Source organism: Ictidomys tridecemlineatus, chromosome 9 (assembly GCF_052094955.1).
Source record: "Ictidomys tridecemlineatus isolate mIctTri1 chromosome 9, mIctTri1.hap1, whole genome shotgun sequence".
Lineage (NCBI taxonomy): Eukaryota > Metazoa > Chordata > Mammalia > Rodentia > Sciuridae > Ictidomys > Ictidomys tridecemlineatus.
The window spans coordinates 124,835,108-124,851,133 of NC_135485.1; the positions used below are offsets into that span (position 1 = coordinate 124,835,108).

The 16,026-nt window shown below is 43.1% G+C and overlaps 1 protein-coding gene across 8 annotated transcripts in view; it reads right to left on the reverse strand.

Annotated features, from left to right (window-relative positions):
- The window catches only part of Dclk2 (doublecortin like kinase 2), a 150,228-nt gene that overhangs the window by 57,569 nt on the left and 76,633 nt on the right, over positions 1–16,026 (reverse strand). For all 8 annotated transcript variants that reach the window (XR_013426128.1, XM_005337588.5, XM_005337587.5 and 5 more), the window contains exon 3: positions 1,513–1,615. Coding sequence is in view for 7 of the 8 variants with exons in the window: in XM_005337588.5 (XP_005337645.1) it covers positions 1,513–1,615 (103 nt within the window). In the remaining variant the exon portion in view is untranslated. The remainder of the gene's footprint in view (positions 1–1,512; positions 1,616–16,026) is intronic.

The window sequence follows — 16,026 nt, forward strand, 5'->3', positions numbered from 1 at the left end:
AGGGTGTGGCTAATGGAGGTGGATCCCTGGGGGACGTGCCTTTGGGGTTTATATTTTGTGCTTGTTGAGCCCTCTCTCTGCTTCCCAGTGTGTTGTCTTAAAGGTACTTCCTTCCACCACACTCTTCCACCATGATGTTCTGCCTAACCTTGAGCCCAGAGGAATGGAGCCAGCTGTCAATAGACTGAGACCTCTGAAACTCTGAGCCCTAAATAAACTTTTCCTTCTCTAAAATTGTTCTTGTCAGGTCTTTAAGGCACAGCAGAAAAAAAAAAAAAAAAACAACAACTAAGTCTTGCTAAATTGGTAAGGCTGACCTCAAACTTGTGATCCTCCTGCATCTGCCTCTAAATTGCTAGGATCACAGGTATGCAGCACCATGCCCAAAGACACTATCTCCCAGAACATATCATTTAGTTTCAGTGTCTTGACTTTCAAAATGACTGCTATTGACAAAGAAATACTATGAAATTAAAGCTAAAATGGAGGAAAATGTAAAATATAGTTGACAAGTAAATGAATATCTCCATCAACCTCCATCTCACAGGAATAAGGGAGAACATTATCAGCAGAGATAACACAAATGAACATCATCTACAATTAAGGACCTTAGAGTGGTGTCACCAACCTAAAGCAGGGGTGATGCTCCAGTAGAATACAAAACAGAAACCCTTTAAGAAATGTGGTAGAGGAGAAAACCAAAACAGAAAAACACAGATAAACCATCCACACATGGAAATTGATACAGGATAACAGGAAAGAACGACAAGAGATTACGGCCATGTCAAGTTTTAAAAAGCACATGTATCCCTATTTATTTGGTGATGTATTTCTCTAATTCTGAATTGTCACAACCCCTCAATTGGAAGTTGTCTACCATTCATTATTTTCAGAGCCAACTTTCCTCATGTATAAAAAGCAGGAATTTATCTCTAATTTTTTTTCCTAATATTTTATGCCCTATTTAAAGAAGTTGACTTCACTATTAGCCAAATCAATCATTATTACTGTGATAGGTTTAGAATAATTAAGACTATAAAGCCCTATTCCTAGAACATTTGAAATAACTGAGATAACTTCTATTAGCTGAAAACTCCAAATACTGGCTAAAATCAAGAAAAAGGGATCTTTTAATTTCACCCACAAAATAGCCTCCCCCCAGGAAATAGATACACAAAGCGTGTTATTGTTTCTCTTTCAAAGTTGCAACCCAAACAATGGGGTAAAAAGAAACCTCGGATCACCGCTAGTAACTATTTAGTTATTTTTATTTTTTGTTTGCATTTTGAGACAGGGTCTTGCTGAGCAGTCTAGGCTGGCCTCGAAGTCCCAGGCTCAAGGGATCCTTCTCCCCTTCAGTCCCCCGAGCAGCTGGGACTCCGACGGGCGAGAGCCACCGAGCCCAGCTCATCTTTCCTCAACACAGTGACCTCTTAACATGTGTGTTGTCTTAAAGGTGACTAAATCCCAAGCCTTCATTCCCGGGGTTAGAGCCGGTAGGAGCTGCCTTACCGCTGTGATCCAAGACAAAGTCATCCTGGGCGTAACGGAATTTTTCAGGTCCACATGCAATAAAAACATCATCATCACCAAAAAAGTCCTGAAGACAAGTAACCTGAAAAAAAAGAGAAAAAAAAAATCACACCCAAGAAATCAGAAATATTTGGGGAAAAAAAAAAGTTAGCAAAATGGAAAACATTTTCTAGCCTCACTACAGTACTGAGACGGAAGAGGAAGCTGCTCAACATCACACCACACTCCCCACACCAGGCCTTCACGAAGCACTTTCCCGCACACTCCCGACCCCAGACCTACACCGAAGAGGGCTCTGCAGACCTCGGTGCTCCTGCTGGACAAGTGAAGTCAAGCTGCACTGGCGAGGCTAAGGGATTTTTGTAAATTTTTTTTTTAGTTGTAGATGGACACAATACCTTTATTTCATTCATTTTATGTGGTGCTGAGAATCAAACCCAGTGCCCCCCACACACTGGGTGAGCACTCACCACTGAGCCTCAACCCCAGCCCAAGTAAGTGGGGTTTTTGTTCAGGGTTCCTCAATGGATGGTGGCAAAGCTGGAGTGGCTTTCAGTTCTAGGGTTCTTTTCTCTTCTGTCCTTCCCCTTCTAATACTCCAGTTCCCTGCTGTGTGTGTGACCTTGGGCATGACTCTTCTGTACCTCCAGTACAGTGCCTTGGGTTGTTCTGAAGATTAACATGAAAACTGCTCTGGGATTGTACCTGGTATAGGAGGTGCTGGGCCTGTTAACACCCATCTCTATCACGGCCAGGATCCCATGAAAGTAGTGGGAGTGTGGCTCCAGTGCTCTTCCAAGGCCCTAACCCTAAATGTGAAGTCTTCATTACATACTCAGCTTTCAAAAGTTCTCCCCCTCTGTACTTTATCAGTTCAGACCCCAGAGAACCTGGATTCTGGGGACAAATCAACCCATTCATTCCGGGAGTAACAACTGGAACCATCTTTCAGGGCTTTGGACACGGATGGGTTCTACTTTCACCTTTCACCTGTTTTTCAAAGGGACGTACGATTCCTTCTGTAAAAAGCATTCCAATCCCCGTAAAAGTTTTAACAAATTGCTTTAGTACTTAGAGGGACAGAGCAGTCTCAATAATCCTGTATGTCTTCATCATCAGCTTTTAATTGGAGGGGAAAAAAACAACACCTCATTATAGAATCAGAAAACAAAGCTCCATGGAGAAGAAACTAGATAAGTTCTAGATGACTCAGGTCACAGTATTCAAGTGACCCTAATGACGCACCCTGCAACACCAAAAAGTTGCACAGACCACGGGTGGAGCAGGCACGGGCGGACATCGCCCACTCCTCCTGTTCTCACCAAGGAAGTTCTCCCTTCTGTGCTTCACCGCATCTCAGCACAGGCCACACGGCATCCGACGCCCCCAGGAAGAACCCTCTGGTTCTGGTTCCCCGGCTTCTTTCCGTCTCAGCTGGTGAGGGCACAGGCCCTTCACCCACGCTGGCCTCTTGGGGGTGTCCTCCTCTCCCGTCGGCACTAGGCCCCCACACCCCGGCTGTTCCAACTCTTAGAGGCTCTTGCCTGTCCATACTTCTACTCTTGGTTCACACGCACCTTCTCCTGGCCTGGACTCCCGCCGTGGCCCCCAAGTTCCCCAGCTCCAGCCATTACCGTTCTCAAGGTTGGTGCGCCCAGTCTCCCACAGGCACCAGGGCGACCACACACCATCTGCAACCCTCAGTGGCTCCTTCCTTGATAAGACGAGGTCCTCCGTGGGCACGGCCTGCTCACCCCTCACCCGCGTCTTTGCCGTTTCTTTTGTTCACTCCTAGTCCCGTCAAGCCTACTTGGGTCCCTATCTGCACAGTGGTGGGAGGTGGTTTTTTTTTCCTTTCTTCAACTGCTTTATTGAGATATGATTCATGTACCGTACAATGCACCCACTCAAGGTATTTAATGTATTCAGAGTTGTGCAACCAAGACCATGATCCATTTTTGAAATTTTCACTGCCCCAAAAAGAAACTCCGCGCCCATTAGCATGATGCCCTTTCCTCATGCCCAAGGGCCCATAACCTACCTTTTTTTTTTTTTTTTTTGATACTGGGAATTGAACCCAGGGGCTACATCTCCAACACTTGAGACGGGTTCTAAGTTGCCCAGGCTGACCTCAAACTTGCGGTCCTCTTGCCTCAGCTTCCAAGTTGCTAGCATTACAGACGTACATCACCACGCCCAGTTCCACAGCCTACTTATCTCTCTATGAACTTGACTATTCTAGGTACTTTATATGAATAGAATTACACAGTATGTGACAGTTGGTGCCTGGCTCCTTTCACTTGGCACACCTTCAAGTTCATCTGTGTTGGAGCATGTTGCGGAGTTTTATTCCTTTCCATGGCTAAATAATACTCCAGCGTATGGATGAAGCACATTTGTTTGTTATCACCCACTAGGTGATGGACACGTGGGCTGCCTCCACCTCAGTGCTAGCTCTTGCCACCATGCTGTCCCTCGGGCTTGTCTGATGACTATTTAAACCAGGAATTCTGGGTGGGCATGAATGTTTCCTATTCATGATCCCCTAGGGCTCAGGAGAGCTCTGGCTTTGCTGTAGATCTAACCCCTGTCGCTGGATGAACTGAGGTGCAGCAAGGGGTTGCTCCTCTGGGACCCGAGTACAACACACAGATAACTTCTCCAAGGCCAGGGGTACCACGGCTGCGACCTTCATGCCCATCATCGCCTCCCAGGTTCAGGACTTGGTGAATCACCACATCACTGAACTTCTCTGGATTCAACCTCTTAAGAGGTGCATTATCTCATTATCCCTGCAATAACCCTATGACACTGACACTATGGCCACTCCTCATTTACAAATAAAACACAGATCTAGAGAGAGGAACGTGCCCTCACACAGGGAATGAACGAGTACACAGGAGTTTTTGTGGCGGTCCTGCACTTCCACATCTGCTTTCATCTTTTTGGCTGTCAGGAAAGCCACCCCCCACCCACCATGGCTCGGGGGTTGAACCCAGGGCCTCCCACAAGCTAGACAGGCTCCCTCCCCCTGCATTACTGGGAACGCCATGCTGCGTTCCCTCATCGGGAATCCCACAGTTCATTTTCCTATTTCATTTCACATTGTTTTCTAGTGATTTATGTGTACTTTATATTTCCAACTGTTTTGTTTTTTTAACACACATTCATTCAATGAATTACCTGAACCTAGTTTTACTTCCTTGGCTGAGTAAAATAAATATCATTGAATTTTAACCCAATATTTTGAGAAAGAAAACTTCTGCATTAAAAAGGACTGAATTTTCTAAAACACACTTGAATGAATATGTCTTTGTGAAAAATTGGTTATTCATTTTTTTTTCTTGGTACTGGGGGTTGAACCCAGGGGCACTTAACCACTGAGCCACATCCCCAGCTCTTTTCGATACTTTATTTTTTTTTATTTTATTTATTTATTTTTTTATTATTAGTTGTTCAAAACATTACAAAGCTCATGACATATCATATTTCATACATTTGATTCAAGCAGATGATGAACTCCCATTTTTACCCCGTATACATATTGCAGATTCACATCGGTTCCTCATCCACTTTTTTACATACTGCCATACTAGTGTCTGTTGTGTTCTGCTGCCCTTCCTATCCTCTACTGTCCCCCCTCCTCCCCACCCTCCCCTCCCATCTTCTCTCTCTACCCCATCTACTGTAATTCATTTCTCTCTCTTGTTTTTTTTCTCCTTTCCGCTCACTTCCTCTTATATGTAATTTTGTATAACAATGAGGGTCTCCTTCCTTTACCATGCAATTTCCCTTCTCGCTCTCTTTCCCTCCCCCCCTCTCGACCCTGTTTAATGGTGATCTTCTTCTCATGCTCTTCCTCCCTATTCTGTTCTTAGTTGCTCTCCTTATATTTAGAGTCAGTCTCACTGAGTTGCTTAGGGCCTCACTGAATTCCTGAGGCTGACTTTGAACTCACAATCCTCCTGCCTCAACCTCCTGAGCCACTGGGATTACAGGCATGTGCCCAGCAATTAATTCATTTTAATTCATCTTATAACAAGGAAATATTTTGTCTGACATTGTATTTGTTGGCATTTACAAACAACCAAGTTACTTATTATACAGAACAAAAGCACTCGAGTTCCAAGGAACACGACAGATCAAAGGATGGTTTATTTTCCAAACAGTTCTATTTAGCACTTCCTAATGATCTCTTATTGATGTCACCTGTCAGCTTAAAATTGGCTTTCCAAACAGTTTGCCTCCCTTTGACTCAGGTTCTAGGCACTGAATGCATCTTTGGTTAGTTAATCAAAACAAATAATTTTCAATTAGGTACAGCTATGCCTTAAATAAGCCATCAATACTTTCAAGAAATGAGAGACATCAAGTGAATGCAGGGTACAACTTGAGATAACACACGTATCCTGACCGATTTGATTTATACAGGTGTACGCTCAGGACAGTGACCCACCACCCAAAATGAGAAACTGCTCTTGCCTCCCTTCATCCAAAACCAGGCACTAGTCCAGGTGCTACAGAAACATCAGTCCAACAGAGAAGGAGGAGGAAGAAGAGGGAGGGAGAAAGAAATTCTCGCCTTCACCGAGCATGTCTGGGAGACGGACAATCGGATGCTCGGGTCAAGTATACCACGTTAGGAGGTAGTGTGAGCATGGGTAAAGGGCATGCCAGGGGAACCGTGAACACAGGGGAGGGTCGCTGTGACGCTAACTAGGGCGGGCAGGGAATGCTTCCCTGCCAAGGTGACATCTGAACAAAAGCTGAACAGGGTGACAGAGGAAGCCATGCAAGATATCTGTGGGAACAGTGTTCCAGGCAAGGAACATGCAAGAGCCCTGCAGAGAGATGAGGCTGAGCATGTCCACAAGCAGCAGCAAGAAAGTCCTGGATGACAGTGACGGGGGAGAAAGGTCATGCGAGGCGAAGCCCAGTGTGTGGGGCTTTGGCTTTACTCTCAGTGAGGTGGGCAGCCCCTGGCTGATTTCAAGCAGAAGACAGCCACAACATGACTCTCATTTCAACAGGATCAGACAGGGCTAAGACTACATGATAGGAGCTCAAAAAAAAAAAAAAAAAAAGTCCGAGCAGGGCATGGTGTCATATGCTTATAATCCCAGCTACTCGGGAGGCCGGAGCATGAGAGTCACCACTTTGAGGCCAGCCTGGGCAACTCAGTGAGACTGTATCAAAATAAAATTTCATAAAGGGCTGGGGATGAGCTCAATGGTAGAGCATTGGCCTCGGGTTCAATCCCTGGTACTGAAAAAAGAAATCCAATTTAAAAATGGACTAATGATCTAAACAGACATTTCTCCAAAAAATATATTATATAAATGGCCAAAGAGCATACAGGGGGGAAAAATGCTAAACATCGTCAGGGAACTGCAAACAAGACATCTTCTCACCCCAGTCAGGATGGTATCATCAAAAAATCAAAACATTGATAAATGGTGGCAAAGGTGCATAGAAAAGAGAACTTGTAGGCATTCTTGGTGGGAATGTAAACCAATCCAGCTGTCATGGAGAACAGTAAGGTTCTTTAAAAAACTAAAAAGAGACCTACCAGATGATCCAGCTATCCTACTTCTAGGCACATATCCAAAAGAAATGAAATCAGTCAAAGAGACACAGAGAGTCCCAGGTTCCCTGCAACCCTACCCACAACAGTCAGGATATGGAGGTGTCTGTCCATGAAGGAATGGGTAAAGGAAATGCAGTATGTGTGGGGGGTGTGGGGGGGTATGAAATGGATTGTTATTCAGCCATAAAAAGAATAAAATTCGACCACTTGAGGCAAAATGAATGCAAGTGGAAGATATTATATTAAGTAAAATAAGCCAGACAGACACAAAACTCACTCAGGTGGAATCTTAAAAGTTGACCTCAAAGAAGAGAGCCATGATTGCTAGAGCGAGGAAGGTCAGGAGAAGTTCACGATAACAGGAGGCAAGCGCAGTGAGACAGAAGGAATAGCTCCAGTGCTCTCCAGCCAGGGACGACTCAAGTTCATGACAACCTATTACATATTTCATGAAGAGCTTCAAGAAAGGAGTTGCAAGTCCCCAAACATGATGACGACGAGACGGAAATGCTAACTAGCCTGATTCAGTCATTACACATTGCGCACGTGGACTCAATGATCATGCTGGCCTGTGAGTGAGTACACTTAGGTGTCAGTTAAAAAGAAAAATCCAAAACTGAAAAAAAGGCTAGACTATAAAAGGGCAAGAACGGGGGACAGTGTAGTCCGAAACTCTGGCCTCTCCAGGCAGAGAGGCGGGAGGCCTGGGCAAGGGAGTCAGGGGTGGCAGTAGAAGGGAGTCATGTTGGGCAGAGGAACACTAAGGAAGGAAAGAACGCCACAGGGCTGGCGGGGTTGCGGCTCAGTGGTGCAGTGCTTGCTAGGGAGGCACTGGGTTCCATCCTGAGCACCAGATAAAAATAGAGATATTGTGTTCATCTGCAACTAAAACAATATTTTTTTTAAAAAAAAGGGAAGATCACCATCGTTCAGGGATTTTGGCTTGAGCAACTGAAAGGACGAGACCACCATTAACTCTGCAGGGAAGAGGGCAAGGTAACATGCCAGTTCAGTAGTGCAGAGGACGCTCCAGAATTCAGATTTGGAACATTCACTGGGGAATTCCCATGAAACATCCAGGTGGAGGTGCGGAGTAGAAAGCTGGATATACACAAATCTGAATTTCAGGGGAGAGATCAGGGCTGGGGGTATAATTTGGAATGGGTGGTTTTTAAAATCTTGGATCATCACAGTGGTGCGCACACACACACACACACACACACACACACACACACACACACACACACACACAGGACAGGGGTGCAAGGCCTGAACTCCAAAGTGCAGCCACATTACAAGGTCAGGAAGAAGCTGCAAATTCAGCAAAGAGAAGGAGCAGCCAGACAGGGAGGAAGAAAAGCCGCTGTGCTGGAGACCAAGCCAAGGAGGAGTTTCAAGGAGAAGGGAGCCACCAATTGGGTGTCGATGCTTCTGACAGGCCAAACTAGATGAAGATTGACAAGTGACAACTGAATTCAGCAACATGAATATCACTGGGATCTTGACAAAAGGAGTATGGCTGGGATAATGTCTGACTTCAGTGAGTCTAACAGAGGGTCAGAGGGAAAGAACTGGTCACAGCAAGGATGACAATTTTTTCCTAGGAGTGCTGGGTGCACAGGTGAGGCAGAGTCACGGGGAGGGGACTGGGTCTAGCCAGTTGTCAGGAGGACTTGCTTTCCAAGATGAGAGAAATAACAGTAGGTTAGTATACTGTTGCAAAGATCCAGGGCAGGAAAACTGCTGATAAAAGAGAAAGAATGGTCAGGTCTGTGTCTCTTCTTGAGAAAGGATGGGGTCAGGGTGCAGGTAGAGGGACCTGCCTTGGATAAGACCATGGTCAGTCCTCAACAGACAGGATCGCAGGGACACAGAGGCTTCTAGGTGGGTCACCTGGTGTGGGGCCTGTGAACATCTGCTTTTGTTCTTGTTGATTTTTTTTTTTTTTTAATTTTTGAGGCAGAGATTCTGATTGCTTCCTACTTCACTGAGGAAATGGAAGCAAAAGCATCCTGTCAGAGTGAGGGTGAGGGAGGAGGCACAGTGGGTTTGAGAAGTCAGAAAGGGTGTGAAATTGCAATGGGGATGTGAGGGTAGAGAGAGGAGGGAACTGGGTGTGCCTGCAGGCAGCACTATCAGCCCACTGAAGGGCACAATCTGCACAAGAGAAAAATCTCAGATCTGAAACTAGAAAGAAGTTGTGCTGCCTGTATAGTGTTCTAGAAAAAAAAAAACAACAAAAAAACATTTCATGCAGAAATTGATGATACTTCATGGGGTTGCATCTAACCAGCCAACAGAAGAAAACTGATAAGAACACAGAGGGTATAAAAAATTGGACTATATAGTGTGGGCTGCAGGGGAAAGCCGCGAGAACAAAACCTCTTTTGTACATTTTCCTGCATAAGACAGACTTTAGATGCAACAGAGCTGTGATGTGGAACTGGACAGGCCTGTCCTACAGGGCTTGGGAGGGAGCCACCCTGTGCATGTGATGGAGCAGGGGTGGCCAACAGCCCACTGGTCTTTTGTCATTCCTACTAAATTTGAACTGAGGGAAAACAAAAGCAAAACCACTGGACTGCACTGACCCAGTCAATAAGGAGTGAATGGGGATCTCCTTCCCTCCACCACTGCTGGTTTAAAATGCAGGTCTCCACATTTTTCACAGTGTAGACACAGATTGCTGTGGATTGTCATTCCTGTGTTTCACCAAACTGTAAACCTAGACACACCAGAAACAGAACAGAGGTCCAAGATGTTAAGTAGGGTGGCAGGGGGTGGAGGTGGAGGTGGAGGGGGGCGGTGCTGAGACAGGAGGATTAGGAGTTCAAAGGCAGCCCCAGAAATTTAGTGAGGGTCTAAGCAACTTAGCAAGACCCTATCTCTAAAATACAAAACAAGGCTGGGGATGTGGCTCAGTGGTTTAATGATCCTGGGTTCAATCCCTGGTACCAAAAAGAAAAAAAAGTCCTGTCAAAAAAGAATGAGCAGATCTCAGTTCTGTTTCCACTTTCATGGTGCAGGATAATTCACTTGTGGTATTAGCTAAACCACAGGCATCAGCCCAGAGCATTAGCTGAGCACAGGCTTTTGCTGGAGCAAAGCAGCACCTCTCTGACTATGGACGGACGGACGAACAGACACACACAGACAGACAGACACATAAATCTTGTGTAAGATACTTAACTTCTCTGAGCACAGTTTTTCCACCTGCAAAACATCCCCTTAATCATAAAATAGACAAGAAGGACTTCACAAGAAACCAACACCATTTAATCTCCAAGGACTAAGTGTGACAGCATATGAAACTGTTGGTATGTGTTACTTCTTCTTTTCATTAATTTATGGCCTCAAATATATTTTTTTAATTTACTTTAATGAATAATCCTTCATATAAGTAAAATCATAAGTACATGCTTTCCTACAGAGTCAATAAATTATTTTTCCAGGAAAATCTATTGACAACTTAGAAACATTCCACTCCTAGCCTTTACTCACAGAAAATTAGAACTAAAAAACTGAGATATCTTACGCTCCTGGAAATCCTATGCAGAAGAGTCATCTAATACATACGAATATGTTTATATGCATAAGGAACAGAGTCTACCGACTGCCCCTTAAAATAATAAGGACTTAAGTGTAGTCTGTCAAAGCAAAGCACTGGTTTATATCTACCTACCTCCCTACCCACCTACCTATCTATCTGTTATGGTTTGGATGTGAAATGTTCCCTAAATACTTGTGTGAGACAATAAAAAAATGACTGGATTATAAAAGCCTCCACCCAATCGGTAAATGAATCCTGATGGGATTAACTGGCTGGTGGGTGAAGGCAGGTAGGGTGTGGCTGGAGGTTGGTTGGTCTCTGGGGGTATGCCCTTGGGGTCTATGTTTTGTATCTGGTGAGTAGATTCTCTGCTTATGAGCTGCTCCCCTCTGCCATACTCCTCCTCCATGAGGTTCTGCCCGACTTCTAGTCCCAAGGAATGGAGCCAGCTGTCAATGCACAGAGTCCTCTGAAACTGTGAGCCCTCAAATAAACTTTTCCTCCTCTACAATTGCACCTGCCAGACCTTTTAGTCATGGCTGCAAAAACATTGACTAAAACAATAAGCTACATGTATTTTTAGACAACAGAACTGTCAACATACCAACCTTATGTTTATGCTAAAATCATATTTAAAATAATAGAAATATAATGATTTGCCCATACTTAAATTTCACAAATATAAGGGACTGTATGTTCTAACTGTTCCAAGGAAGTGCCCCAAACTCAGGAGACGATTTTCAAAGTGAAATATCTGAGTAAGTGCCCAGCATCTGACAAACTAAAATAATCCTGTTTTGCTAATGGGAGCCACATGAATTGACTACTGTACGTTCATTCTCATTATCAATCAAGCACCTCCTGTGTGCCAGACATGATCAAAAGAGGAGCAGCACACAGCCTGCTGGGGGAGATTATAGTTCAGGATGTTACAGCAGGGTGAATGGTACAACACAGCCCTGATGTGTTATGGCAACAAAGGAGCACAAGGAAGAATTAACTCAGGAAAACCATCTCCTAAGACATCAGAACCTTTAAAAGACCTCAGATATTTGGAATCTCAGGTAATTCTATCTTTTATGTTTTACAACATATTCTGTTTCTTTTTTTAAAAATTTTTAAGTCGATGACATTGATCATTGATTTTTTAATATTTATTTATTTTAGTTTTTTAGGTGGACACAGTATCTTCATTTTATTTGTATGTGGAGCTGAGGATCGAACCCAGTGCCTCACACATGCTAGGCGAGCGGCCCTACCCCTGGGCCACAACCACAGCCCCTATCGTTAATTTTTAAAACTAGGGTTTAACATCTAGATATCGGACAGGTCAGAAAATCAGTCCCAGAAAAGAAAGTGGATATTATGAAAAATAATCCTTTTGGCCTGCTAATCAGAAGTCCGAGGCAAGAGAATCTCAAATTTGCGGCTAGCCTGGGCAACACAGCAAGACCCCATCTCAAAAAAATAAATAAATAAATAAATAATCATTCTTATCAAGACTGAGGAAGAGTTTGCCAGTCTACAGGACCTGAGTTGCCTTCTCAAGTCTTTCTTAAATGTAAGGAAGAATTAATTCTTCCAGGAGCTCTTTGGAAATAATGGATGTTCTGTTGTGAGAGAAAACTACACCAACAAGGGAAAAAATAGTGTTTCTGCTGAGGAGCAAAGTCAGATCCATCAGCAAGATCTAACGGGAAACACGGGACTGAGAAAGAATGTGTCTGCAGAGCACCTCCGAGCTTTCCAGATGAACGGGAGACATTTCCCATAGTGATCTTTCCATCCTGCCCTGGACAGGTTAATTAACTCAGGGTGGACAGGTGTCCGCCCTAATTTCAGTTCTACTTCTGAACAGCTGGCCACACTTTTTATTTCCTTTCCCTATTTGGTCTCAGTTAAAGGATAGACAAATACATGTGGAAAAGCTTGAGTCTGATAAAAATATTATGGACGTATTAGGAGTGAAATAAACCTCTTCTCACACCAAAAAAGTAGATACTAGGCACAGAGGGCGATCTTCACTGAACACTGAAAATTCTGAGCCCGAGGAGTCTGTGTCCCTGGATCCTGAATGGCCTCCAGAGGCCCCTGTATTCAGGGCTTGGTCCTCGAGGTGGTGCTATGAGGTGGTGGTAGATCTTTAAGAGTTTCAGTGTAGTAGGAGGCCTTTAGGTCCTTTGAGACATGCTCTTTTCTTTTTATTATTGTTCAAAACATTACAAAGCTCTTGACATATTTCATACATTTGATTCAAGTGGGTGATGAACTCCCATTTTTACCCCAAATGCAGATTGCAGATTCACATGGGTTGCACATCCACATTTATACATACTGCCATACTAGTGTCTGTTGTATTTTTCTGCCTTTCCTATCCCCTACTATCCCCTCCCCCCTCCTCCCCCCTCCCCCTCCCCTCTCCTCCCTTCTTCTCTCTCTACCCCATCTACTGTAACTCATTTCTCTCTTGTTTTTCCCCCATTTTCCCTCACATCCTCTTATATGTAATTTTGTATAACAATGAGGATCTCCTTCCATTTCCATGCAATTCCCCTTCTCTCTCCCCCTTTCCCTCCCACCTCTCGTCCCTGTTTAATGGTAATCATCTTCTCATGCTCTTCCTCCCTGCTCTGTTTTGAGTTGACCTCCTTATATCAAAGAAGACATTCAGCATTTGTTTTTTAGGGATTGGCTAACTTCACTTAGCATAATCTGCTCTAATGCCATCCATTTCCCTGCAAATGCCATGATTTTGTTATTTTTTAGTGCTGAGTAATATTCCATTGTGTACAAATGCCACATTCTTTTTAATCCATTCATCTATTGAAGGGCATCTAGGTTGGTTCCACAGGCTATTGTGAATTGTGCTGCTATGAACATGGATGTAGCTGTATCCCTATAGTGCACTCTTTTTAGGTCTTTGGGGAATTGCCTGAGAAGGGGAATAGTTGAATGGTGGTTCCATTCCCAGCTTTCCAAGGAATCTCCACACTGCTTTCTGAGACATGCTCTTAAAGAGAGCTGTTTGAACCTGATCCCCTCCTCTTTGTCTTTTGCTCCCTGGCCACAAGGTGAGCAGTGTTACCTGCCACACTCTCTGCCATGAGGTACTTACTGCCTGGCCACAGGCCCAAAGCATTAGGTCCACCAATTATGAACTGGAATCTCCAAAACTATGAGCCAAAATAAACCTTCTCTCTTTATAAATTAATTATGTCTGGTATTTTGCTACAGTAACGCAAAGGTGACTACCACTGACCCACTAGCCCTCTTTGAGTGTCTTACTCTTTCCAGAGTTAAAAAGGAGTTGGTAGCTAAGTAGTTTAGATTTCTCTAAGCTTCCTTCCCACTCTAAAATTATTAAGTCTTTTCTTAAAAAAAAAAAAAAAAAGTTTATTTATGTATTAGAAGACTTCTTTCAAAAAGTTGAGTTTTTCTTGGCCTCCAAAGGCCCGTAAGGGTTTTTTCTGTCTTTTAGTGGGATTTCTTTCTGATCACATTTCAGCTTCATATGTCCACAAAGAATCATTAGCACCCCTCCCAACCCAGTGGACCCCTTTAACTCTCTATAATTCACCCAGCATGAACATTTTCTGAAGGAATTGCCTGGTTTTGTCTGGATCACTGTCTTGTTCACTATTGCAACTCCAGCAGATCACAGAGCACCTGGCACGGAGAGTTTGCACAACACATTTCTGTTGAATGAATCATGGCTGAAATCCTTGAATCCTACTTCCTACCTCTGGCCATCTCTAGAGGCTCCACTTCATACTCTTCCTCTGAACTCCCAGCAACTCGGTAGCACGCAGTAGCCCCAGTTTCCAGGTATTTGATGATTGTTTTCTGTCCCAAGACAACAGTCCTTGAGCAGACCAGTCAAGTCCTATAGATCCTTGTAGAAGTATTCAATAAATAGCTTAGTTGATCAAATTCTGGCCCTAATGCTGCAGTTGTGGCTCAGTGGTAGAGTGCTCACCTAGCATGTGTGAAGCACCGAGTCCAATCCTTAGCACCGTACAAAAATAAATAGAGATACTGTGTCCATCTACAACTAAAAAATATATTTAAAAAATTTTTTTGTCCCTAGACATCTTAAAATAACTTCCCGAGAGCTAATCTTACATCATGTAAGCTCTTTCAAGAATAAAATCCTTCATCATCATTTCAGCATGACTAGAGAAAACATAATTGTAAAATATATTGCAACCAGTTGGTAGAATGAATTCAAAGCAACACAACTTGCAGTTACACTAAATATTTTTGCTATTCACACAATTGAGGTAGCATCTAAAAGAGGGTCTTTTAGAATATTTCACAAGCCTACTTTTTTAAAAGTTACAAGACCTAAAAAAAAAAAAAAATTTCAAGACCTGAGAAAAATGCAAAAGAAACATCTTTGAGTCTCAGTGAAAGACAAATTTAAACTGGCATCAACTTAATCTAACTAGAACAAGGGTGAAAATCTTAGCCCCTAGAAATGCCACCTTATAGAACAAGACACATTCTACAGAAGAAATAATAGGATGATGAATATCACGAGTATAAAATACACTGGAATTTTTATGAATCTTCTTTAATTTTAACTCTGTGTTGGAGAAACAAGAACAAAACACCACTCACACTAAAATGCAATGCTTCCATTACCAGAATTCAGCTTGAAAGGTTGTCTCTACTAGAGAATAGTTTTTAAGTAACCATTTCTTGCTTACTTATAAAAAGGCTTTGAAGGAGTTAAGAAAGGTAGTCCAACATGTGGCCTATATTTGAAACAAAAATCATTCTATAGGCTTTTTTTTTAATGGAAGTGTCTTGATACCCTTGATTTTTTTCTTTTCTAAAACATGATTACAGGCCATAACATTTCCAAAGAGCATTGTATTTAATGTTGAACCCCTCAAGCAATAAATACTCTACCATATGAGTGTCAAAAAAAAAGATGTCAAAAAATGGTGATTTTAACATATAATAAAGGGTAAACCTAAGAGCTGCCTAAGCCATTATGTTTACTTCTACTGCTATAGCGGACACTTTTAAAAAGATTGCCCAGCTAGATGCTTGAATATTATAAAATGAGTAGATCTTCATCGTTGCTAAAATTATCCCTGACACTCCACGCTCCTTTTCTAAATCAGTTCTATCACTAGAATAAAAAATACTGCTGAAAATGAGCAGGGAGGGCTGGGGGTGTCAGTCAGTGGTGGGGTACTGGGCTGGCATGACTAAGACCAGGAATTCAATCCTCAGAACAGTAAACGAACAAAAAAACAACAACAACCGTATCTGAAACAAAGAAAATATATGTCATTTGGTCCTTCAAAATGCTAAGAACAACTAGAAAAACAAATTCACAGGCCAG